The 25,323-nt window shown below is 55.0% G+C and overlaps 1 protein-coding gene across 4 annotated transcripts in view; it reads right to left on the reverse strand.

Annotated features, from left to right (window-relative positions):
• DISP3 (dispatched RND transporter family member 3) overlaps positions 1-25,323 on the reverse strand; it is a 67,828-nt gene that overhangs the window by 27,065 nt on the left and 15,440 nt on the right. For 3 of the 4 annotated variants that reach the window (XR_012665461.1, XM_075121207.1, XM_048824867.2), the window contains exons 2-5: positions 5,856-6,804; positions 3,491-3,710; positions 1,258-1,394; positions 285-419 (exon numbers count right to left, since the gene is read on the reverse strand). Coding sequence is in view for 3 of the 4 variants with exons in the window: in XM_075121207.1 (XP_074977308.1) it covers positions 285-419; positions 1,258-1,394; positions 3,491-3,710; positions 5,856-6,804 (1,441 nt within the window). In the remaining variant the exon portion in view is untranslated. Of the gene's footprint in view, positions 1-284; positions 420-1,257; positions 1,395-3,490; positions 3,711-5,855; positions 6,805-7,285; positions 7,524-25,323 lie in introns of all 4 variants that reach the window. The other variant, XM_048824866.2, reaches the window with a different exon arrangement.

Genomic DNA, 25,323 nt, shown 5'->3' on the forward strand with positions numbered 1-25,323 from the left:
GGAAAGGTGGGGCAGAAATGCCGCTCGCACTGGGGAGAGATGCATGGGGCCAGATCCTCAGTGGGCGCAAGGCGTCACAGCTCTGTTGAAGTCAGTGAGGCTAGACAAACTCACACCGGCTGTGGACCTGGCCCACCAAAGCCTAAGCTCACTGTCAAGCCTGCGCCTCCTGCCACGCAGCGAGGCAAGGGCAGACCATTCTGCAGGCTGGCGCGGGTATGGCAGGGCCTTTGCGTGGGGAGCAGCTGGGGCAGAGCAAAGGAAGGAGGCTAGGAAAGACTTACCGATCCCCACAATGACAAAGGCGGCCACGCCATTGAGGATGCCCAGGTACTGGACCCCGAACACCACGTGGTACAGGAACAGCGCCACCAGGCAGCTCAGCCCGATGCTGGCCAGGCCAAAGAAAGACAGGAACACTGCGGGAGGAGAGCGATGCTAGGAATCTCGGTACTGGAACTGCATGGGCTGCAATCCCTGTACTGCCCGTGGGGTGTGGGCACCTGGCCTGCTCCTGCCCCGGGAAGAGCTTTGACCTGACAGGGGGTATGTTGGTCAGGAGGGAGGGATTCCAGCTGGGGCAAGGCATGGTGATGTTTCCAAAGGCGAGTGGTGGTTTTGAGGCATCATGGGCCTGATATCCAGAGGAGCTGAGCACTCAACTCTCCTACGGGCATCAATGGGTGCTGCGGGCATTCAGCACCTCTGGAAATTAAATGCATGGAGTCTCAATTTGGGCACCCAAAGTCAGAGGCTGTTCTTGACCGGGTTGGCCTAAGTTGTCCCTAAGCGGTGGGGACGGTCTAGGACCCCACAATGGGACATGGAGCCTTCCACTTCCCACCAGTTCAACTCTCGTCCAGGTCAATAGGGAAACAGGCCCCGAGCTGGATCTCCGTTACATTGGGGTAAATCTATACGGGCTCAGTTGAAGTGAGTGGAGTTATTCCAGATTTACACCAGAGTTAGCGAGAGGAGAAGCTGCTTCTCAGTTGGCCAAATCCCCTCAAGGGAGCCCTTCGACTGCCCCCGCCCCCCAATCTCTGCCTTGGACAATTCGGGTTGTGTCTCTGTGGCCATGGGAGGCCCTGCTACTCTGCCTAACATCAAAGCTCGAGGCAGTGCATTCCTGAGCAGGCTGGAGAATGACCTGCCCAGGGACTCTCCTGGGGCCTGAGGCAGGGACTCCCATCAGGCTGCTCACTGCAGCCCTTGCTCTGCTTTAGAGCAGGGACGGAGAGTTTGAATGCAACCTACCAGAGCAAGAGGTGAGGATATAGACCAAGACTGCGATGCAGCTACTGCTGATGAAGGCCAGCAGCATGTCGTTACTGAAGGTCCTCCTCACTTCATAGTCAAACAAATCTGTCCCACCATACAGCACCTGCACTTTGCTGGGGTGGAGAGAGAGGCGGGAGAGAAGGCACAGAGGAGAATATACAGTGAGTGGGGCTGGAGGATCAAACCACATGCATCTCCTCCAAAACCAGAGGGAGGTCACGTGCGCGGATCAGGTCAGATTGCAAGGAGCGGTGGCCTAGGTTTGCATCAGGAGAGCAGGCGATAACAAAGAGCGGGTCTCAGATTTTTAAAATTCCTCCAGTGCATTGCAGTCAAAGGTGTTAATAGAGTTCTCGCTGTCAACAAACAGCTCTGGAAGCTTCCAAAGCCAATCCCATCTGGCATCTTAAATCATTGCTTATTATATTAAGCGCAGATGTAATAACTAGCTGGGTGCAGGCGGAGCCCGGGCCTGTGAACTGCTGCATGATTTACCAGCCTCTGCTGCTGGAAGCTGGTTCTGAGCAGAGGTAATCCGAGATAATTAAAACCAGGAATACAATAGCCCTGCATCACAGGAGCGTGCCTGTAATCCAGTCTTTTTGGGGGCTTATACACCCCCCCTTCCCTATTCCCCTCCCTGCTCCCCATAATTGCAATCCTTCCCCAGGCCCGTACTGAGAGGACTTTCCCACGGCTGTAGTTTCAGAGTTGACCCACACTGGCTGTATTTCACTTGGCTGATGAAGATCAGAGTCCCTGCAGGTCAGGGGTACTGAGATCCAGAGCAGCAGATGGCCAGAGATGGCTGAAAGCACTCTTCCAAGCCGCTGCCTGACCATCTGGGTCCCCGCGACCACGCCCCTGTACTGACCAGATGCATCCCCTCCTCAAGCTGTAGTGAGGTTCCCCCTGCAAATGCTGGAGCAGGCCCAGATCTGACCAGCTGGTTCCCAGCAGCACAGAACCCCAGGGAGACAAGCTCATGTTTACCGGGGCAAATCCTGCTCCAGGTAACACTCACTGGCTCTGTTAGGCTTAGTGGTGTTCCTCCAGCCTGACACGAGGAGCAAGAGGAGAGTCAGGCCCTTTAATTTGACTCATCCGCCCCTTTTACAGGCCAGTACATCATCAAGAGCCAAATTCAGACCCGGTGTGAACAGAGGCAACTCTGCTGAAGCCAGTGGAATTAGACTGGTGCAGGATGGATGCAAGTGACACCAAGATTAGCCCGATGTATCTGTATACACCTCCACCTAACTGAAGTGGGCCCTGCAAGGACAGCCTCACCTAGCACCAGGTTCTGCCGACAGCCGTATCTGTGCATACCCCCAGGAACCCCCCAGACTCAGGTCTTGCTCCCCACCCCCACAAGTTGTCCCATGGTAACCGTACCGGTATAGTTAAAACCGTACAAGCGCCCTAGTGTGGATGCAGTTATAGCCATATAAAGATGCTTATCCTGTTCGAGCAACTCCAGTATGGGACGGGGACTAAGGTGTACTGATGTGAGGCACCTTTATACTGGTATACCACACCATCCATTGCAGCTACTCCTGATTGAGCCCCTGGCAGATGAGAGCAGAATCTGGCCCTCTGGACTGGGGCACCCTTTGTGTGGGGGAGTAATTCTGCATGGCTCTTTGCAGGAACGGCTGCCCTGGGCTCACAAGCCGAACCCCATGCCAACTAGCACTGGCCTGAGGCATTAGGTCCTTGCACTGTCTCATGCACGTTGCTGGGGCCATGCAGTATTAAAGCAAACAGGAACTGTGTGAACCATTCATTGCCACATGCTCCAGCACCCGTGGCAAGGGTGTTCTGGAGGCCTGCTTTCTTTCCTTCCTTGTGCTGGCCACTGCCCAAGGGAGGAGACTACCCAGGCTGGCCAGTAGTCCGATCCACTCTGCCAAATCCTGCACTCCTCATTCCAACGCTGAGAAGAGCCTCCTAATCGGACTTACCCCGGCAGGGTTCGTGGGAGCATGGCTGCCTGGCACCTCCTGCATTAACCTCAGAGCCTCGCCCCCCAGCATCAGCGCAAAGAGTAACAGCTGAAGGTAGCTGGATTAACCCCTCGTGCACCTGACACGCCAGCGGCTCCTCTAATGTAAGTGACAGACAATCTCCCACCTCCTCTCCAGTCCCCTCCCTTCCCTGCCAGCTGGATACTAAGTCACCCAGTCCGTACACGGTCCTCCCGCCTCACCTGGTGGACTGCTTGGCCAGCATGGCCACGTAGGTGACCACGAAGCTCTGGAACTTGCTGCGCTGCTCGTCCCACCTATCCTCCACCGAGTAATAATTGGGCAGGGGGGCCCCGAAAAGGATCTCGCTGCGGAGGAGGGAGCTCTTCATGTTCTCTGCCGAAAGCCCCTCATCCACATACCAGTAGAACTCCGGGTGGGTCATGGCCAACTCCAGGGACCCTGCAGGAGAGACCAGCACAGAACCCTTTAGGTCAAGCTCTGCCAGCTGGGCGTGGCACATGGGGCCAGCCTGACGCTGCAGAGCCCCGCACGCTCTCGTCCTCTCTCTCATGAGAGAGCAGCCGGCTCAGGGGGATCTCTCCCATCCCATCCATCTCCAGCCTCTGCTCACCCGGCCTGAGAAGGGGATAGGCTGACAAGAAGGCTCACGGCTGTGGCAGCCAGCTTTGCTCCCCATGTCACCTGTGCTCGGTGCTACAGGGCAGCCACACCGCTATCAATCACAGCTGCTCTGAACAGGCGGCCTGGAGCTCAGAAACCCCCGGCCCTGTTACCCAGAAAGATGATCATAGGAGAGGCTCCTGAGGGCAGCGACCCACATCTGAGAAGCTCACAAGGAGAAGATGGAGCCAAACATTCCCAATGGGAGATGGGGGGTGGGGGGGGCATTATGGAATCCTGCTTCTGCCCCACAGCAATACTCTGCAGCCCCACGGGATCAGGATAGGGAAGCCGGGAGTGGCATCCTATAGGGTGGGCTGCACTAGCAAGAGTGGGACCCTACGCAGCATCATATATCACGCAGGCCAAAGGCCAGCGCTGATCGTAGGGTTGCCGTGGCCAATACTGTAAAGCGTGAGGCTCCTGCTCCACCCAACTCAGGTGAGGAGCTGGGATTCCCGTGCATGCTGAAAACACGGTCCTACAGAATGGAGCGTCAGTGCACATTTCTTCTAGGGCACTGCAACGAACTAAGCCGGGTGGCTCTGAGTCACAAATCTGTGAATTCCAGGCTGCAAGGAGTCCACAAGGCGGGCTCCGGCAGCAAGGCCCCAGGGCCTATTTTGGAGCAGGTACCAGGTAGCAGAGCTGCTGCTTGCAATGGAGCAGATGGAGTAAATCACTTGCCTGCTGCCCGTACGCCGCTCTGGCTGGCTTTCAATCGGCAGCATATGCCTGGGAGACAGATGGAAGCTGCTTCCCACAACCACATCCCTCCCACAGACTACCCATGATTCACCTCCAGCTCCCCTGAAACCCGCCCCTGCAGGAGGGGTGGCATTAGCCCTGCAGAGCTGCTGAGTGGAGTCAGTACTAGTCTCCCTCGCCCCCAGCACCCGCCTCCTGGTGGCGACTCACCGGGAGCATTTCACCCCACAGCAGCAGCAGATCTGTATCGGCCCAGATAGGCGAGATCTACACTCGGAGCTAGGGGGGCGATCCCAGCTGGTGTAGGCAGTGGGGCTGCGGTCACACAGGTAGCAGGCATGGGCTAGCTGGCCCAAGTACATACCTAGGGGGTCCAGGCGGGTTGGTACTCGGGGCAGATAGCCCTTGCTCCCCGGGCTCTTGCAGCTACACTAGTATGTGTAACAGGCTAGCTTGATGAGAGCCAGTGCGAGCACATCTACATGAGCTGGGAATCACCCCTGCCCCCAGCTCCAAGTATAGACGTAGTCATAGACAGGAGGCTCTCCAAGGCAAAAAGATTGTACAGGGCCTAGCACTGAGGGACCTGACCTCTGACTGGGATTCCTAGGTGCTACGATAATCACCAGCAGCGGGTCCAGGGCTCACTGTCTGACTTGGGGATCGGGCAGATGATGGAGGGGAGAAAGGGCCTGATTCCCCATCGCTCTGCACCTCGCACTGTCATTGACACCAGTGCAATTAAAGCAGAAGGGCACCCACTTTGCACTGGCGTTTGTGACAATACGAGGGGCAGGGCGGCAGAGGGGCAAGCTGAAAGGACTCAGACCCAGGGTCCTTGCCCAGCAGTGCAGGGCTTCTGCCAGGTCCCCATCTCAGTGGCATGACAACTGGTACTAAGTCTTGAAACAGGGACGAGAGGCCAAATTCAGAGTCGGATTCACTGATGCACTGACAAACCCACAAGGCCAGGGTGGGAAAACTCCAGGGGCATAACCACAGAGACTGGCTGGAAAAGCAAAAGGTGAGCCCCTTGTCCTAAAATCCTGAGCTCCCCATTCCACAGTCAGGCCAAGCCTCCCCCAGGGCAGATGGAGATCAGCACTACTCTATCTAATCTAGCCGGGCCCACAACATAGGTGCTGACCAACCATACAAGGAGACCCAGACCCGGGACACGCCTCAGTTCAAGTCCACCCAACTCCCTGGGCTCACCTTGGATGTCGGCCAGGTCTTGCCCCATGCCGTCGTAGTAGATCTTGCCTCCCCGTTCGGTGGGGAAGAAGTATGTCATGAGGGAGCTGGGAGGGGAGCAGTATGAATAGGAGCCCAGAGGAAGATCCTTCAGGACCTCGTGGGGCTTCCAGCAGAACTCCCGGAAGTGGGGGTGGTCCATGATCTTCCGCTCTATCTCGTGGATGGTGAGCAGGCGCTCGGAGGTGAAGATGTTGTTCTCGGCGTCCCCTCGGGCCAGGAAAATGAGTTCGATGCGCCAGTGGGCGTGCGTCTGGGTATTGGCACTGACGTAGGCGCTGGAGTAGTCCCAGTGCGGAGCACCCCGGGCGAGGCGGGAGGTTTGGTTCACCAGACTCCGCCGGGCCTCGGGCCCAGCAGGGCTGGTCCTCCCTCCGCCCACGGGAAGCGCCACACTGCGCCTTGGCCTGGCCCCACCGCCCAGCCGAGAGGCGTTGGGGTGGAGCTGCTGCAGCTGCTCGAAGATCAGCCTCTGCAGGGTCTCCGAGGTGAAATCAGCCAGGTCCCGGCGGTTCCGGCCCCACGAGCCGAACTGGGACTTGAGGGCCAGGGTGAGCGCATCGAAGCGCTGCGAGGACTCGTGGTTCCTGATCTCGAAGGCATTATAGGAGATGTCGATATCCAGGGTAGGGTAGTGGAGGAACATGACGACAGCCAGCGCAGCGGGGATGGCACAGCCCAGAAAGAGGATAATGCTGGCGCAGCATGGGTTGGTGAAGACCCAGCCAAGCACGCTCCAAAAGCCGGACGCTGGCAGCATTGTCGGCAGTGGCCTGGGATTCCACTGGCATTTGCCACACAGCTGGGGACCCTTGCTCCTCTTCCGGGGGCCAAAGGCAACCTCCTCCTCCTCCTCCTCGAGCCAAGCATCTTGGAACAAGGGGTCATCCTCAGTGTCCATGTCCAGCGCCTGCAGCGAAGGGGGAGAGAAATAGGAGTGAGCGGGGCACCCGCAGGGTGGAGAGAGAGCGGCAGGGAGCTGCGGGTGGGCCCACGGCACCGCAGAGGGGCTGGGGGTGGCAGAGGAATTGTCCCAGACAGCACAGAGTTAGCATCACAGCAATGACCTAGGCAGGCCGCGGTGGGGGAGGGATGGAGTCCCATGCTCCCAGCTCAGTCAGGCAGCAGAGAGCCTCTCTATTTTGATGCCCCGGCCTAGACCTTGCTGCTCTGTGGCTACCGCCGTGCCAACCCTGCCTCCTTGCTAAGCTCCCATAACAACCAAACGCTGGGACCCTGCCCAGCTCCATCCACACCAGGCACTTCAGACACAGATTGAAAGCGGCCTGCATCACTGTCCCAACTTCCGGGGCTTTGTCAGAGGGGCTCTGCCTAACTCCAACGGCCTCGGACGCAGACCAGGGGGAATCCTCTGGGCATGCAGCCCTCACCTGCATTGCAGCAGCTGGGCCATTTCAGTTAGCCAGCTCCACTTCGTGCCCGGGAATAGTTTATGCCGTCAGATGAACATTCCCAAGGACTCCTCGCACTAAGTCTGAGAACCCAGATATTTATAGCCGGGTTATGTATCTTTCCTGACAGCGCACACATGCACAAATTCATCCTGGTCCTTGGTATCAGTCTCCAGACCTTGCCGGCGCGGGGAACAGGCAGCCAGGCAGGAATCTCCTGGGCAACACACAAAAAATGCTTCTAATTTCCAGGAGATAATTGCAACACCATGGTCTCGGAGGGCGAAAGCATTGGGTTTGTTTACCAGCAGTTACATCAATACTTCAGCCTAGAACTGCCCAGCTTCAGGGCCCCCCAACTCCTAGCTGTGGGAGTCCGTCACCAGGGTTTACTGCTTGAATTTGCATCCCTTGCTATGGAACAACTGGAAGCTACAAGCAATCCCCACGGCTAGGGCTCTCTGGGGAGGGTGGGGCCTGCTCATGGTGGGGGCGGCGGGGAAGACAAGGAGAACACACCCTGGAGATGGACGGACACCTCAGGGCAAAGCTCGAGCAGGGGGGCTTCTTTCCATAAGGAAACTATTAGCATGGTGGTCCTTGGCCTCGCCCATCCTGGATCCCGGGTTAAAGAGAAGTGTGTTGGGACCCCCCCTCTCCAGCCAGCCAGGGAACCCTGGACACCTGGTAGAGAAGCCCAACTTGAGACCCTGCAGTCTAGCTATTTCCTCGCCCTTCCTTTCGGCAGCAAAGGCTGGACTCCTCCCCCTCCCTGCAAACTCCTCCCCCTCCTCCCCTCCCTCCCGGTCCAGAGCCACAAGCAATCTACCCCCAGGGGAGAAACAGCATCAGGCTTCTGCTTTAATGGGGCTCCAAACACCCGGGGGACTAACGGAAGCCCCCCCAGCTCCCCCCCCTCCCGGTGCCCTCGTACTGCTGGAGCCATGCCCAGAAATATACAAGTGTAGCAGCTGGGAGGCCAGAGGAGAGCTAGCTGTGGTCAGAGCAGATAGGAGTGCTGGGGGCGCAGCGGGGCTCGCAGGCTGTGGGAGTGCAGCGGGGATCCGGGCTGCAGGTGGCGGGGGCGTAGTGGGGCTCCTGGGTTGGCCTCGCCAGCTCCTACAGGATTTAAGCCCCCATTTTTAAAGTACAAATTAAGGCCCCAAACTCACAAACCTACTCAGCACCTGCATCTCCAGCCGAAGCTTATGGCAGCGGCGGGTGCTTGGCCCCTCTGGAGCACCCACCAAACACGGCACTCAGTCAGCAGCCACTTTCGAGAACGGTCAGTCCCCGGGGCTGTGAAGATCTCGCTGTGCGGGACTGAGCCTGCATTCAGGCCATACACGACAGCAGCTCTCCACTGGGCAATGCCAAGGGTTTCCCTAGTTCTGCTCACTGGGGCAGTCTGTGCAAAGGGATTCCAGCCAGAGCAGCTGTGTGGCATGGCAGGGGAGGGCTCAGTGCACGCCCCATGGTTTGGATTACAGGGCTAAGAGGGCCCCCAGCTGCTGCTACTGCCCAGTGCAAGGGGAGGAGAGGCACAAAGTCAAGAGGAGGGGAAAGGAGAGGATGGCGCGGAGCATCACTCTGAGTCCCGCAGCTCCCGCCCAGCAGCGGCTGCAATGGGGGCTCTGCACATCCGTTCAGCTGGGGCAGCAGGTACCGACAAGGCCCCGGGCGCACAGAACAGGCCCCTCATCCCCTGTGCAGCCTGCATCCCGTTCCCTGCTGCTGCGTCCGCAAGCTGTGGGGCATGTCCTGGGGAAGGAGCTGGAGAGCTGCAGGGCACAGGGATCAGCAGGGGCGGGGGTCTTTGCTTCCACGAGGAGAAAGCTCTAGAGCTGAGGCCATGCATCCCCTCCCCCATCCCACCAGGGAGATACAGAGGGACACGTGCTGCTTTCAGCCACACAAGCGTCCAGCCAAAGAAGCCTCCTCAGAGGAGTTGCCCCAGATTTACGGCAGTGTAACCTACAGGAGAATTTGGCCCAGAGTCCAGTTTTACAGGGACCTTCCCATAATGCTCAGCACCTCCCCGGACACACAGGTCGCGACTGCCTGGCCATTCCCCTGTAGCACACGATCCTACCCAGTTGGCCAGTAGCCCTGTACACTAGCCCACGCTCACATCACTGTGGGAGAAGCTACCCTGAGTCACTGCCCCAACTCCACTCCGGGCTCGCTCGAATCCTCCGTGAGGAGCTCCCGTCTCCCCCAACCTCTCCCCCCCACCACTCCAGCCCAGCCAAAGAAGCCACCAGCGACACTGGGAATTGTCACAACACATTAAATCCCATCTCGTCAGCCCCAGACGCCGGGATTGTTCCGCCCACCTGCCGCGTCTGCAGAGGGAAGAGTCTGCTCAGCAGCAACTCCCACGAGTACGCTCCCGGCCTGCCTGCCTCCACCAGCCTGCAGGGCCCAGCTCCCACCCTTGCCCCTCACTTTGCTCCGCTCTCCAAGGGTGCGGGAGCAGGGGACATGGCTGATGTCCGGACAGCCACAGAGTGTCCCTTTCCCCAGACTCTTAGTGCATATCTGAGGGTGCAGGGGGACTCAGGCCAAAAAGGGGGTCTGGAGTCTGCCTGACCACACTCTGCTCCATTTCCTCACCCTAAAAATCAGAATGCTAGTACTATCCCCAGGGGAAGGCAGCAAAGGGGTGTCTCGTTAGAGCATTCAGGAAGATCCTGGACGGGACCGAGGGAGTGGGTCTGGGTTCAGGATCAGCTAAGGGGTTATTCAATTTCCAGTGTGCACATTCCAAAAACAGGCACCCTTTGGGTTTCACTGCACATCCGTGCGGGGCTGCACGGGATTGAGGCCCTGGGGCAAAGCCAAAAGCAGATTAACAACGCTGAGCAGAGAGGCTAGCGTTGCTCAACATGATCAATTTCAAGCCAGGCCCCACCCAGCCAGTATTTGCGTACGGGTCCTGGAGATCTTGGGTCCAAATCCTGCTGATGACCCATGTGGAGACGATGTTAAAGACATGCAATTACCTACCACCACATTCCTTTGACCTCCCTTCCCACTGCCCAGACACCCACCAGGGCCCCCATTTCCCTCCCAAGGGATGGAAGTTCCGCAGGACCCAGCCAAGGGCAGGTACATAATTTTTTCAAAATAATCTTCATGAGAAAGGGAGGTAAAGAGCTATAATCATTCTGCATTTATTTGAGCTTCTGAGGAGAGGCAGGGAAAGCCAGTAATCCTAAACAAGAGTGCCTGTGCGTGACAAGAAAGGAAGAGGGGACACAGAGAGAACCTGAGATGGTAACAGTGCAGGAGGAAAAATAATCACACCTTCTTCTTTTCTGACCAAAGCCCAGTAAGCTGCAATTGGAGGCCACGTCTACACTACAATGTTCAGTCAACTCACGTTGCATCAGTGTGCAGCCACTGACTGTCTATTGCTCGGGTGCATGAACGCTTGGCTACTTACATCAGTGCTGTGGGTACTCACAAGCGGTTGTGTCCATGTAAAAAGCTGTGTACCATGGGTAGGTTTTCCAGCGTGCCCCATGCCGCTGGCTGGCACAAGCCTAGTGGGACACTTCCACAGGGCTTTGTGAGACGCCAGCAATTCGCCCAGAGATTTGCTAGGAACTGGGGGTCAAGTATGCACAATGCCACTTCTTCCATCCCATGATGCAGGGCATTGTGAGACAGCTGCTGGAAGACTGTTAGGGCGGACACTGGTACTGCAGCATCTACTCTTGCACCGTGTTGACGGAAGGAGGCTGACCATGCCCCAGTGTCATTCAGACAGGTGGTGTTATTTCCTCACTGTAATAGGGGGCTTATGTCAGCAGGAAACCAGTTTAGGCGGAAACACATGCACCACGAGCTGAGACAAGTCGATTTAGGTCGACCTACCTTCGTAGTGCAGATCGGGCCTGAGGCAGGATATCAGAAGTCAAGATCCCCACCCTACCTGTTGCTTCTAGCCCAAGTGGGGCTGGGAAGCTGCTTATAACTGGGGAGCTATGTTGTATCCCTGTCTCGGGACACCTCCTCTTTCCAGAGGTTTGGGGCCTTTATTAATGTAAATCCAGAGTCACTCCACTAAAGCCAATGGAGTTTCGGCTCCAGGATGACACACCCCAGTGTAAATGACATCGGAGTCTGGCCCCTGGGTGGGATCTGAAGGGAGTTGCCTCCGGGAGGTGGAGTGGAGGGGAGGGGAAAGGGCAGGAGGAAATAGGCGGGGCAGGGGCAGGATCTTCGGGGCCTAGCCTCTGCTCTCAGGGAAAAGGAAGGACCTGGAGGAGGGCCTGGTTGACAACAGAACAGGGTTGTTCAGTCTGACAATTCCTGCTCCTCTCTGCAGGTGGAGGGGCCAGCCATCGGGAGCGTTTCCCCCTCACTCAGCTCTGCACCTCCTCCCTGTTCTGAACTCCCTCCAAAGGAGACTTCACCACGGGTGCAGCTGCAGAGCCAGACGCAGCCCAGCCTCACCCCTGGGACTCGGCTCTCACACAGCCCCTCATCGGGTCACGCCTGGGTCGAAAGCTGCTCTAACCCCCGGCACTGCTCCAAAGAAGACGGGGAGCGTGGCTCCAAGAGCAGACAAACCCTGGGACAAGCCACGAGCAGAGAGTTCTGAGAGAACAGCATTTCCTCTGCTCATTACCATGCAGGGGCAAGCTCGCCTTCCCTCTGCTGGCTGCTGTGTTGTCTAGGGACTCCCAGTGCTCACATACGGCCGTGTTACCTTTCCTTTAGCATCAGCATCAAGCCAGCAGGCCCTAATCTCACAGCCCTAGTCAAAGCTGCCTCCTCCAGGGACTTTGCCTGCATCAGGATTCCAGGATCAGAGGACAAGGCCAGCTCTGACTGCCGACGCTGTGCAGAGAAAGGGCTGGCTTTCTCCCCCAGCCTTGCCCGGCACTCCCTGGCCAGCCATAGATCACACGCCATGCGAGTCGTCACTCGCCATCCAAAGAGCCACTTGCTGGCTGCAGTTACGCAGCTGCTGAGACTCACATGCGTCTCCTAAAGAGCGGACAGCACCCCGAGGCGGCACGAGTGGGACGGCAGCTCTGGGACCTAGGCAGCACTGGGAACAGCCAAGTGAGGCTGGCCAGCAGCTTTCCACGTGTTGGAAGGAAGGATGAAGAGGCACCAGCCAAACACGCCCAGACTAGGTCCATGTCTCTGGAGGAGATGAGGCACGGACACTGCCCACCCCTCGCGGAATGAAAAGGGGAATCTCAGGGGGACTCTCTCTGCCACGGCTGGCACCAGCAGGGATCTTCTTGGGGGGGCTGCACTAGAGACGGAACAAATGGGTGCCGTTGGGACCTTGATCATATTTGGGCTTGGATTAGAGGCCAAACCAGGGCTAGGGTTAGGTTAGGCTTCAATGGCAGGGGGCTCTCCTGGGCTGTCACTCCCCCTTCCAGCTTTGGAACAATCCTGGATCCCAAAGGGTGGCTGAACCCCCTGAAACGAGGAGAGGCGGCCAAGATTTGAGGACCCCCCTGCAGGCTCAGCTCCAGCTTGTCCTGTAGGATGGGGGGGGGGACGAGGAGACACGTGGAAAAATAAGTCGAATCCAAAAGCATGAAAGAAATGCCCAGACGCCAAACATCTGCCCAAGTTGCATGCTCCACTCTTGACCACGTAGCCAGGGCTTCTCTGCGCAGCTTGCTCGGCCTCAATAGACTGCAAGCTTTTCCAGACAGGGACCAGTCCCCTCTGCAATGGCACAGCCCAGACCCTTGTTTCCAGGCTGCATGTGGGAGTGGAGAGCTCTGGTGCCCTTCCCCAGGTTACACCATCCTGATTCTCCAGTGGGTTTTACACCAGGAATGTCCGAGTGCAGAGAGAAGCTCAGGAGGAATCAGAGTTGGGGGCCTTGTAGCCACGCACCCATCCCCTTTTCTACAGGGGGCAGGGGAATCCCTGAAAACTAAACGGTCCTACCATTGCTGCTTGGCACCAAGACACGAGGGATCACAGCTGCTGCCTGTAAAAACAGACACAAGCCGTCGCAAAGCAAATGCTAGTTCAATCTGCGGAGGAGGAAAATGCTTTTGTTCCCCTGGCACAGCGACCTCATTTGCAGGCCCGGATCTGCCTGTGAGCACGCCCTGCCCCACACCAGATGACCCCTGGGTGAAAAAAATCTGGTTTTCAAGCAGCTGCTAATCTGCTGAGCTGTTCTGCCACAATTCGCTCTTCCATCCCTCCCTCCCACAGCCCGCCCAGCACAGTCCTCCTCTGCGGCTGCCACTCACTGCACTCCCACGCAAAGGCACACTGCACAGGCCATGCCCTGGCTTTCAGATCGCCACTCCCACTGCTGATGCCCATTCTGGGCAGTAATTGGGAACCGGAAAAGGCAGCGTGGAAAGGGACATGTCCAGCAAGGGGACACAGGCAGAGGGGCCGACACAGAGCGTAGCGTTATTTGCTGTTGCTGAGTGGGGTCTCTTTGTACTTGTGATCTGAGCAACGTGATGGCCATTCTAGTCAGCCCCTGCCACTTGCACTGACTTTATCCAGACCCCCAGCTGGAGAGCACGCACAGTGTCAATTTCTGCTAACCCTCCGCTCCCAGATCCACCCTGCGGGACTGCACCATGGCAGAACCCCCTCACAAGTGCCAAGTCGGTGCAAGTCACTAGTAGAGGGGTCTAGCGCCCACTTGGACCCAGCGAAGCAGCCCGGGCAGAGCGCCACACAGTGGAGAGTTGAGCCGTGTGCCTAACACACTGGTCTGAACAGTGGCTGCTTCCCCACGCATTGCACCAGCTCCCCGGGAAATCACTGGGTGGAGATCTCGCTTTGCTTCTGCTGAGTGGGGACTATGCGTCTAACGTGCAGCCAACCTCACCCACCCCAGTCTCACCCAGACATGTGCTCATCTGCGGTGCCTTCCTCCTTCTGCCAACTAAGGGCCATTTGAGGATGGCGAGAGAGGGAGAAAGACGCAGGTTCAGCAGCACAGCTGAGCTCGGAGCGACGGTGCAGAAAACGATCTGCCCCAGGGAGCGGGTGGGGCGGGGATGAGTCCCTAATCAAGCAAATAAAAAGCCTTTGTGGTTCCTCAGCATCCAGTCCTATGGACCAGAGCCAGCCACGATTCAGTTCCATTCATCCTCCTGGGATGCCTGCCAAGGCTGCCAACATCAGGGAGCTCAGCCTGCCCCCTAGGAGGGGCTGGGACCGGCACATGGTCCTGAAAGGATCAAGAGCCTGAGCTGGTGTAAAAGGGCCCAGCGCTCCTGAAGATGGTGGAGTCAATCATGCAAACGGGCACCGGCTGAGGATCTGGGCCTGCATCTCACGCGAGAGCACAACAAGGGGACGTGTGTGGCCTGGGTTTGTGCTAGGCACTGCATAGGAGGGTGCCGGTTCATGACTGGGGATCCTAGGCACTACAGTAATGCTAATGTCAATTTGAAGGGGGGCCGGGAGAGAAGTCATGGTGACTGCTTGGACTCGATCTCCAGTTTTGCAGACAAATGGGCACCACAACAGGAGAAGCCAAGCCCGCACCATTGCGCTGCGCCCCATTCTCCCCTGCCTCGCCCCCAGGGCTCATCACCTGCACCTGAGCAGAGTGGGCCACGTCAAACGCTACCAGGGGGGTCTCACGCCCCCGCAGCATGGGCGTATGTGATGGCACAAGGGGCAAGGCCAGGTAGAACCAGGCCCACAGGTCCCTTGGGACCCGAATCCACTCAGATTGTAAAACCCAAACCTTACCGTTCTACCTGGGAGCAAGTCAACCTGGCATCTTGTTACCATTTACCAGGCTGACTAATGGGTTAATTAGTCATTTAAGGGGCTGCGGAGCAGGGAAGCACCAAGCCCTGGGTCATTTTTCCTATAGCTCTTGAAATCATATCCAACTCCCAGCATACAAAAAGAGGTTGGGCCAAACTGGAATCAGAAGAGTTTTAACAGTCACTGGAACGGGCAGAATCTGACCCTACAGCTCATGCCCCCAAACATCTGCAAGCACTTTCATTAATTCACACCCAGGCCCAGCAAAACCTCCATGATAAAGGATGATTTCCATTTGGCAAACTCTGGGACAAAAAGCAAGCCATCACCAAGTCAGGGAGAGGCAGTGACAGACAAGGAAGCTAATTATACCTGACCTGACTAATTAATGCCAACTTTCAGATTAAAAAAATCCTTGCTAATGTTCCATTTCAATTACTCGGTTGTTCCTTTTACAGGAAAAAGGGAACCGTGTGTACCAGCGAGACAAAAAGAAACGGAGACAGAGAAAAAGAAATGGGAGGGAAAGACAATTTCTGTGAAATTCGAGCTCCCGATGGACAAAATAATTAAACTTCACATTCCCAGACCCCCTGGGCAAAGCTTCCAGAGCCCAGCTAACCATTCTGCGGCTGAATTTGTATTCCTGAAACTTCACAGAGTTGCTACAGGAGTCAGCTTTCGGCCTCTTCGTCATCTAAATAAAGTCTCTATGGGGGGGCTTTGTGCCTTCTCACACAGCTTGCAAAATCAGTTGATCAGGTTCCAGCTCAGAGGAGCAGCCCCATCGCCATGCGAAACAGCCAGCAAAACCCTGCGTTGATGAGGTCCAGGGTCATCTCTGGTCTCCACTTCCCCACGCCAACACGACCATGGCTTGGTTAATTCATTAAGCCTCACAATGCCCTGTGAAGTAGGGCGGTGTCACCCCTATTTCACCCATGGGGGAAACGCGACACACAGAGGGGAAGGCCACATTTTGAGAGTGTCCCTAACAGGAGATACCAAGCATTGGATTTTCAGAAATGCAGAGACCCCCCTGGCATTGTGGGGCTCGGCATGGGTGCTAGCTGGGACATCCCCTGTTGTCGTTAATGGGGATACTCGCAAGCTTAAAGTCAGGCATGTGCTTAAGTAACTTGCTGAATCAGGGCCCAGGCCTCCTGTCTTGAATTCCTGTGCTGGTGCCACCCATCCATCCTTCCCCCTGATGTTGCAAGCCAGCCAGATTCGCTCCTTGTACCATACATAGGTGCTAACTTTTGGTTTTGCTGGTGGGTGCCCCACACCAGCTCCGCCCCCTCCCCCTGAGTGCCTCCTGCCCACTGCTCACTCCTTTCTGCCCCCTCCTGCCTTCATGGCAGTGAGAGGGGGAGGAGCAGAGAGGAGCGAGTGGCAGGGCAGCCCCACTCAGCGGCTGATGGGGGCGCAGGGCCAGCCGCTGACCAGCTGATTGGCAGCCAGCCCCCAGGCCACCAGAGCAGCAGCCCCAGCCGTTTTTTTTCCCCATGGGTGCTTCAGCCCCTGAGCACCCCCGGAGTCGGCGCCTTTGGTACTGAATCACGCAGATCAGTGACACGGCATTTATCAATGGTCTTTCTGGCTCTTTGCCTTTCCCTTTCCGTTCGCTCCAGATACTTTGGAAAGATGCACACAGCCCCCCCGGACACTTTACAGATCAGAACGACATCAGGACGCCCCAGCAGCACGCTGGTGTCGGAACTGCCATGCGAGGATGCAAACATGGGTTTGCTGGGAGAGAAGTCAGAGGAAATTAATTCCCCTGGATTTTTCTTCTTCTTTTTCTTTTAAAGGGGCCATCCTCTGCCATCTGAAGACCCCGGGAGGGGAGGGGGGCAAGACTTCACAATGGGCCATATGCAAGAGGGAAAGCTGACTAAACTCCCAGCCCTTCTTCAAAGAATGAAGCATACTCACACTCCTAATTAAGGCCTTCTCTTTCACACCAGTGACCATCTCTGTCTCACCTTTGCCCTCACTTTCATTTCCAGCATGCCTGGCACGCTGCATGGAAAGTTTTCATCCTGGTTAAAATCAGCACAGTTAGAGACAGACAAGGCCAGTTAGATCTAAGGTCTTGTCTCCACCAGGTAGAAAGGCCGGCTAGAGCATTTGTAGTTTGCAACACCTGTGATACACATGCAACTGCCATCCCAGTTGTCTTACAAGTGGTGATTGGACCTATTTGAAATTACACACAAAAATCCTACACTGAAAGAACAATAGGGTTGCCAAGTCAAAGCCTCAGAAGTTAGGAAATGCCAGAATTAAGGTTGCTTGTGTAACCTTAATTCATCCCCCTTGTGTGTACGCTTTGATAAAGTCTTTAATGCCATGATCACGTACTATTTTTTCTACGGGTTCTCTCCCTCAGTCAGGGTATTGGATGGATGGTGCTCACAGAATGAGCAGCAATTCAATATTTTGTTTTTCCACTGTGTGGTCCCAGGCCTTATTTCCTGCACGCTATTCAAACGCTGCTCTGGAGACAGAATTGTTAGTGTCTTCCCAGACTTTCCTTGGAGCTTATCACTGTAACATCTGAGTGCTTTGCAAACATGAATGGATTCATTTTCACAGTGCCCCTCTGAGGTGAGGGGTGGTATTATCCTCGTTTTACTGCTGGGGAACCGAGACCCACACCAATTAAGGTCAAAAGTATCCACTAATTTTGGGGTGACTAAATTGGGACACTTCGGACCTGATTTTTTCAGAGTACTTAGCGTGACATTTTGGGGGTATATCTGTGCCAATGAACCTCAACCAAGCATGGCCTATGGCATCCCAGAGCTGCGATTGCAGGGAAAGTCCTGTCGCCCCGGGCTGGAACATGCCCGGTGCAGATGGAATCTTCAGGGCAAATCTAAGGAATCTGTACTGAGCATGTGAGAACTGTGATTTTTCCCCTCCCCACAGATTTTATAACAGCCAAATGTGGGTGGATTTTCACAGGGACAGCAAAAGACACATGCATGACACAAAGCACCCGCCTACCAAGTGTCGAGTCGCTGCTCCAAAGCGTGACGTTGTGAGAGCTCTCCGGAGAAAGAGTCACCAGAGTTTTTTTTTAAAAAAAGATACATTTTCCCCCTCATTCTCAAGAACAGCTGAACCATTTGGACAGAAATTAAAAACGAAACAATAAATAATGATCCGCCTGAGGCAGACACTCGGCATGGAAAATTTCAGCCCAAATTATTAAAATCTCGCAGTTATAAAAAAATGAAAACAGGGTCTTATCATGGGAAGCATCAGACAACCTTAACAGGCAGTGCTATCAGCCCCACCTAGAATATCCTGCTCCAGCAGATCATTCACTGGACTACGAGTCAGGAGATTTGGCTTCTGTTCCCAGCTCAGGCACTGATCTGCTGTGTGACCCTTGGGCAAGTCCTTTCACCTCTCCTTGCCTGTCTTGTCTATTTCTGTGTCTGTACAGCTCCTAGCACTGGGGGGCCCTGATCTCCATTGGAGCCTCTGGGCACTACCACAACACAAAGAATAAAATAAAGGGCAGACTAGAATCCCACCCCCAGAGAACATTTTACACCTTAAATGACACTTGATCTTTGGAAATCAGAGGGAGGCTGGCGAAGAAAATTAATCATGTGTCTCTCTTGGTTATCGCACCTAATTATTGGGGGGTGATGAAACATAGCACCTTGGTTTTAATCATACAAACCCCCTTCTGCCGTGTTCGCTACGGGAGTTATTTATGTATCGTTTCATGCTAAACCCCAGTGTGACTCAGGCTTGTGGCCCATGGCGTAAGTCTACCCTGCGAGCCTCCCAGCTTGGGGGGACGGCCGTGAGTTAGGGGGGACGGCCGTGAGTTAGGGGGGCTTGCACCAGTGCATGAACAACAGCTGCGTGGACCCCGTGGCGTTGGCGGAGGCTCTGGCTAGCCGCACAAGTTCCGATCTGGGGGTTATGCTGGGGCAGAGCTATTTTTAGCACACTGACACAAGCCCCGCTAGCCCAAGGCTGTCTACCCCGGCTGAGAGGCTTGCTCCCGGCGATAGCGTCGACAGCCTTACAGGCTTCCACCCGGCCGCACCAAGCAAACGGAGCCGCCGAGGTGCTTCAGAAGTAACAAGCTTGGTTAAAAAGTTGCTGGGATTGGTGTCTGAGCCAGAACCCCTCACTGGGGCTGAGCAAAATGCTCAGCCATGTGTGCGGGGGGCCCGCAAGAACAAGCTTGTTAAGGGTGGGTGGATTTCAGTGCTCCGCTTTCTACCCCTCACGTTCCTGCGTTTAGAGCCACACCTTGGTACACCATTAAAGGAACAGCTGCTACATGAAAGCTGTGCAGGATTATAGCGAGGTGTGTCACTCCAGGAAGGAATCTCACACACCAAGACCCTCATTTGATCCCCAATTCCCCACAGCTCGCCCTCCACCCCCACCCTTGACAAGGCGGTGTGCTGTTGTCAGCCCCTCTGGTCCATTTATTATTCCAACCCATGCTCGCCGGCTCCCCAGTTTACGTCACCGTGGGCAGCAATGCCGTTCTTTGCTCAGCTGCCTCCTCGGGCATGCTTCTAAGCTCTGACCTAGCTCCCTGGCACCTGCTTCGCTCAGGGCTGGCGAGGGAGTACTGACAAGGGGGAGAGTGGCTGGGCATTGGCCTCTCTCTACAGCTCCCCTGCAATAACATGCTCTTTAATGCATGGTGACGCTGACAAGCATGTACTGATTAACCCCCAAGTTCCCCTTTTGAGAGTCTCCCCGTAACCTGACAGTAGGGAGAGCAGCCTCCCTTCCCCCCCCTCCAATATACCAACCACTTGCCTACCAACACAGAGGGTAAAGAGGAAAATCTGTGGGCCTGATCCTTGGGCGTAGACCATTGCTTTCCACTGTATCACCAGAATAATCAGCCCTTACACGTAGCTCAAGGAAGAATCACGCCAGTGTCAGGGACTGAGACGCAAACTAGGAGCCCTTTTGCCACTCAACCACTCTACTCCAGGCAAATGGAGGCACAGCAGGAGAACATGGGTATTCCTGGAGAAGGGAGGGCCTGGCCACGATACCCCTCCACCAAACCTGTGTTTTCACCCTGTTGTTTTCCTTTTCACGCTGTAACACAGAGCTGGAGTAACGGCCACAGTGTTGCTGACACTCCTGGTTTTATGGCGAGGTTTACTGTAGTCAGGGCTTTTCTTAAAGCCCCAGCTCCTGGATTCATGTGCGACTCTCAGCTTTCTTTTACACTTCATGGATGCAGAGAAAAAGCTGGGAAAATGTGACTGCTAAAAAGCTCAGAAACCAAAGGGCAAGAAGAGAGTGACCCTAAAATTTGTTACCAGCTGAAAAATCACGATTTGTAAAATCACACAATTTGGGGGGCCCCACTCCTGCTATTTGAATGCAAAGGAGAGCATTGAGCCCATTTTGAGCATTGAGCCCACCTCCTGATCAGCTCTCTGTACCAGTGGGAGGAAGCCCAGGATTTAGCTCACCAAAGTCTTCAGTAATCCAGTGCCACTGGGGGCCAGCCTGCACGGGGGCTATTTGTACCGGCATAGCCACACCGCGGTGCAAATCCCTACCGTAGGCCTTGTCTACGCTATGGGCCCGACTGTAGCGGTACTGCAAAGCGGCATGGTGCAGGCCCTTCCTACCTCGATGTGAGAGGGTTTTCTGCTGCCGTAGGTAATCCACATCCCAGAGCAGCAGCAGCTAGGTCAACGGAAGACTTCTTTTGTAAGCATAGCCACATCTGCACCAAGGCTGGGGTCAGTTTAACGATGGCACACAGGGGTGTAGACTCACGGCACAGGTGTAATTCAAGGCTTGCAATGGAACTGCTTAGCCTGGCATGACACATTTACACATCCGTGTAGCTACACTGGTACAACAACCCCCAGAACAGGCCTGCCCTTCGACTTCAGCCATTGCCTCAGTGGAGCAGCAACCCAGCCTCACACACATCAAGGGTTTCTTCTTTCCATTTGAGACAGCTAGCCTCTACCAGTTCCACGTGCCCCCTTTGCTTCCCAGGCCTGGAAGGCATGAGAAAACAGTAACCTGTGGAGGGAGGTGCATACGAGCCACACACATCAGCCATCCCTCATTCCAGACACAATTTAACCTCCATTCCACATGGACTAGAAGGTCTCACTTTTATTGCTATAATTTACTGACACCAGAAATGCCAGACTCAGACATTGAGGTTAGAGGGAACGTTATCTGTGCTAGAAAATTGATCCCAATGGCACTTGAACAGCACTCAGCTCTTCCATGGTATTTTCCACCCCTAGATCCCAAAGTGCTTTGCAAAAGGGTGTAAGTGTTGTCATAGCCATTTTACAGATGACAAAATGGAGGCACAAAGAGGGAGCAGTGAGTTTTTTGAGTCTCATAAGGCGAATCTGTCTGTGGTAGTTATCTGCTCCCCCAACTGTAGCATCTGAGCACCCCACAGTCTTCAATGTAGTTATCCTCACTGTACTCCTGAGAAGTATAGAAATGCTACTACCCTCTTTTTACAGAGGGGAAACTGAGGCACCAAGTGGCTGAGCTGCTTGCCCAAGGTCACACAGGAAGTCTGTGGCAGAACAGGAACTGAATGCAGTTCTCCGAAGTCCAGGACTAGAGCCCTAATCCCTGGCCCATCCTTCCTCTCAACTGCCCCAATAATTCTCGTGTCCCTGTGTAACCCACTATTCAGTGCATGTCTGTGGTACCACCTTCTACTGGCTGGTCCACAGAGGATAAGAGTTTCCTACATCTACCAGGTGGTGGAGTTATCCCTTGAAGTCAAGTGAAGAAGACTCATGCTTTTAGTGCTGAATGCATTCCTGGATTCATTCCCCAGTGACCCCTTATCATAACAAATCACTACAGCTGGTTTGGGGATCACTGGGACAAAGCCTGCTCTCACTGAAATCAATGGGAATGCTCCCTTTGGACCCAGGAGGGTTCACAGAAGCCCTTTGGGCCCAGGAGGGTTCAAATCATTTAGGTCCTCGCAGCCTGCAGGGCAGGATCTAAGTAGGCACACGTATCCCCTGCCGGGCTGCCCTCCCCCTTAGAAATGTATTCAGCCAGCTGCTACTCTCGCATGGAAACCTGACACTTCCAGAATTAGATTAATTAGCACTAATTTCTCATTTTCCCAGGATCAGTGAGAAATCTGGAAGCAGAGGCATAAAGCCCAGAGACTGGAATGTCTCCACCACCACAACTCTGGCCAAGCGCGGGAGGGAAGCAGCATCATGACTAACCGAAAACTTCCCCAGGGATGGGCGGGGTGTGGGGGGAAGAGGGTGCTTTGGTGCTTAAACTGCACAGCTGCAGCTGCCCTGCCAGGACAAGGGCTTAGAGTTCCAGCCCACTGTACCAGCCATGCAGAAACTCACATCAAGAGCTCCCACAGCTCAACGGCCACATCCCTTCAGACCGTTCGCACGGGGCCGACGGAGGGGATAGACTGGTAGAATGAGCAAACACGCGTTCGTGGGGCCTTAATCTCATTTAGAGCCCAGGATCCTTCCAATGCAAACAGGGGCCACTGCAAAGAGGTATTCCCCAGCCTTGGCCTGGCTGGCAGCCGAGAGAGGGTGACCTGCGGCCGGGTGGGGTGGGTCCTGGGCTGCAGCACTGTGGAGGGTGGGTGCTCCATAGGGTGCGGGAGCTGCCGGCAAGGAGGCCTGGGCTGGGCTGGGCTGGGCTGGGCAGGCAGATGGAGAAACAGGATTATGCTCCCCCTCCTATACCCCCCCACCCCCGATTTACACCCAGTATCTGTTGCTGATAAGTTTGTATCGATTCCCATTAGCATTGTGTCACATGCTTTCCCCCTCCACCCTGTTAGGGGTGCTGTGTGGAAGGGGAAATCATCCCCCAGGGAGCACAGATTCTACAAGAACTGTGCTGACCACAGGCCAGACTGTGGTAGAAAAATGCCCCTACCCGGATGGGATGGGACTCCGCTGATCTGAGATCAGCCTGGATCTCCCTGTCAGGCCAGTTCTGCAGGGGACAGATAACCTCCCAGCCTCCCTTTCTCCCCTACCACACACACACACAGGATTCAAGGGAAGTCTCCTAAGTCCAGCCTCATGGAGTTTTCCCCTAGCCCCTATGAAGTGCAATGACCCAGCCCAAGGGAAATAAACAGAATATACCACATGGTCGCCGAGGGGCTCTGCCCATAGGATGCATCCCACACACACCCTCACAGAGCCCTTCATAGGCTGAGATGCTGCTTCCCCTTCTTATTTAAGGCCAGAGGCAAATACTGCAGTTCTCCAGGGGATGGCCTTGTGGCTAAGGCAGAGGAGTGAGAGTCCAGGCAGATCTGTGTTCTCTTCCTGACTCTGCCACAGGTTCTCTCACAAGGCCTTGGACAAGTCATTTAAGTGAATGTGCTGCAATTTCCACCATCTGTCAAGCCTGACATACTTGTGGCTCTTTAAATTCTATCTGTTCAGGGCCGGCTCCCAGCTGGTGTTGGCCCAAGGCAGCAAGGAAACCAGCTGGCTGTGCAAGGTTCAGACATGGACAACCTGAGCTCCTCCAATTCCTACTGGAGCCAATGTGAGCCGTGGATGTCAGGTCCCTCGGGAAGTCAGGCAGATGTCAGGTCCCCCGGTTTGCCTCAGCAGACTCACTGGAGCCAGCCCACAACTGGGACAAGAGGAGTGGAAGGGACAGAGGCAGCACTGGTGGGCATGGGTCTGACCCAGAGCACACTGAAGTTGATGGGATATATGGGGCCAAACTCATCCTGCTGGAACTCTATTGACTTCACTGGAGTTGTCAAGGGTGAATTTGTGCCAAAGATTTTAGGTCAGTAGGGATGTCTTAACCCAGCAAGTTATGAACCACAGGAGACAAAACAAAGAGAGGCTTTTCCAATGGAAAGGTCATCCCGGGTTTACTATCAGTGCTATTCCAAGCCTAGCTCTCAGGTACCGGGATCTAAACAAGGTCCAACTCTTTGCTGCGCCAGGTACATGACGAACTGCTCTGTGAACTCCAGAGTAACTACACAGTGACTTTCACAGAGGAATTCACTCTGTGTAGTAGCATCAGATTTACAAGACGGTAGCTTCTTATCTACAGATTAAGCAGTTCCATCGGGAATAAAACGTTTACCTGCTGATGTATCGTGCTCCTGAACAGTGTTTTATTGCTGTGTATGATGCTGCAGAATTTTTATCTCACTCTGTGCCTGGGTGTATAGACACTAGTGACCAAAAAGAAAGAGCAACACCAAAGACCAAAGCCTCTCTCCAAGAAACACGCATGACCCACTAGAGCTGAGATGCGGACTGGTAATTAGGGGTTGGGGGTGGCTGATCTCAGAACTTTGAATTCGACTGTGTAAAAATGATGGATGTCAACCTGCATTGCTGATGCCAAAGACACTTCAGTGGAGGGAGTAGAACTCCCAGAAATCTCTATTTAAACGCATGCATGGATCCCCATACAAGTCTGAAACTAGCTAGAGTACAAGCCACTGCAAAAAAGCCCAGTGGGTCTGGAGACCCAAGCGTCTCTCTCTTCCACAGGCCCAGTACCAGGGCGTTCCGAGCCTGCAGCAGCTGGCAGCAAGCACCAGAAAGAGCAGCGTTCTGCCTGCTTTAAGCAATTGCACAAGCTCTACAGAAAAATGGATTTGGCTTTCGAAACAAGCTTCGGCCTGGGTTGTCCAGATTCTCAGACCCCAGTTGAAATGGAGTCCACTGTTTTAGTGAGTCCCTTTCATGCTCTTGTGGGCCTGTCTCCGCCTTTCCATTTCAACTCACCCAGAAAAATCGGCTTGGAGATTAAACTCTGGCATGAGTTGTAGGTGGGAGAAAGACTGGGGGAGTGGGAGGGAGAGGGAGGAGAAGAAAGTTTCAAGAAAAATTGTTTGGGTTGGTTTTGATTGACGAGCAGGAGGGAGGCTTGCGCTTCACTTCTCTTTCACTTCAAGCCTTTTAACCCTTCCCACAGGGTAGGGTTCAATGGCAAGTCTGCAGCTCCCTCTTCCCAGGGAGGTTGTTTGACTTGTTTAAATAAAGAGAACAAAAAGCCCTTCCTTTGACTCAGGGAGGTGGGGGCTGCACGTGTGGCTGTCCCCTGAGTAAGGGGGAGAATCAGGATTTGTCCAACTCTCTCCATAGATTCTAACCCAGCACTCCAAAGCAGGTCACTCAACGCCAGGTTACGACAGACGAGGACCAGCCAGCACATCGCAGCTCTCTCTCAGAGCAGCCAACACTTCACATTTCGAGATCACATCCTCTTTTACCAGA

This window comes from Caretta caretta, chromosome 18, assembly GCF_965140235.1.
Source record: "Caretta caretta isolate rCarCar2 chromosome 18, rCarCar1.hap1, whole genome shotgun sequence".
Classification (NCBI taxonomy): Eukaryota; Metazoa; Chordata; order Testudines; family Cheloniidae; genus Caretta; species Caretta caretta.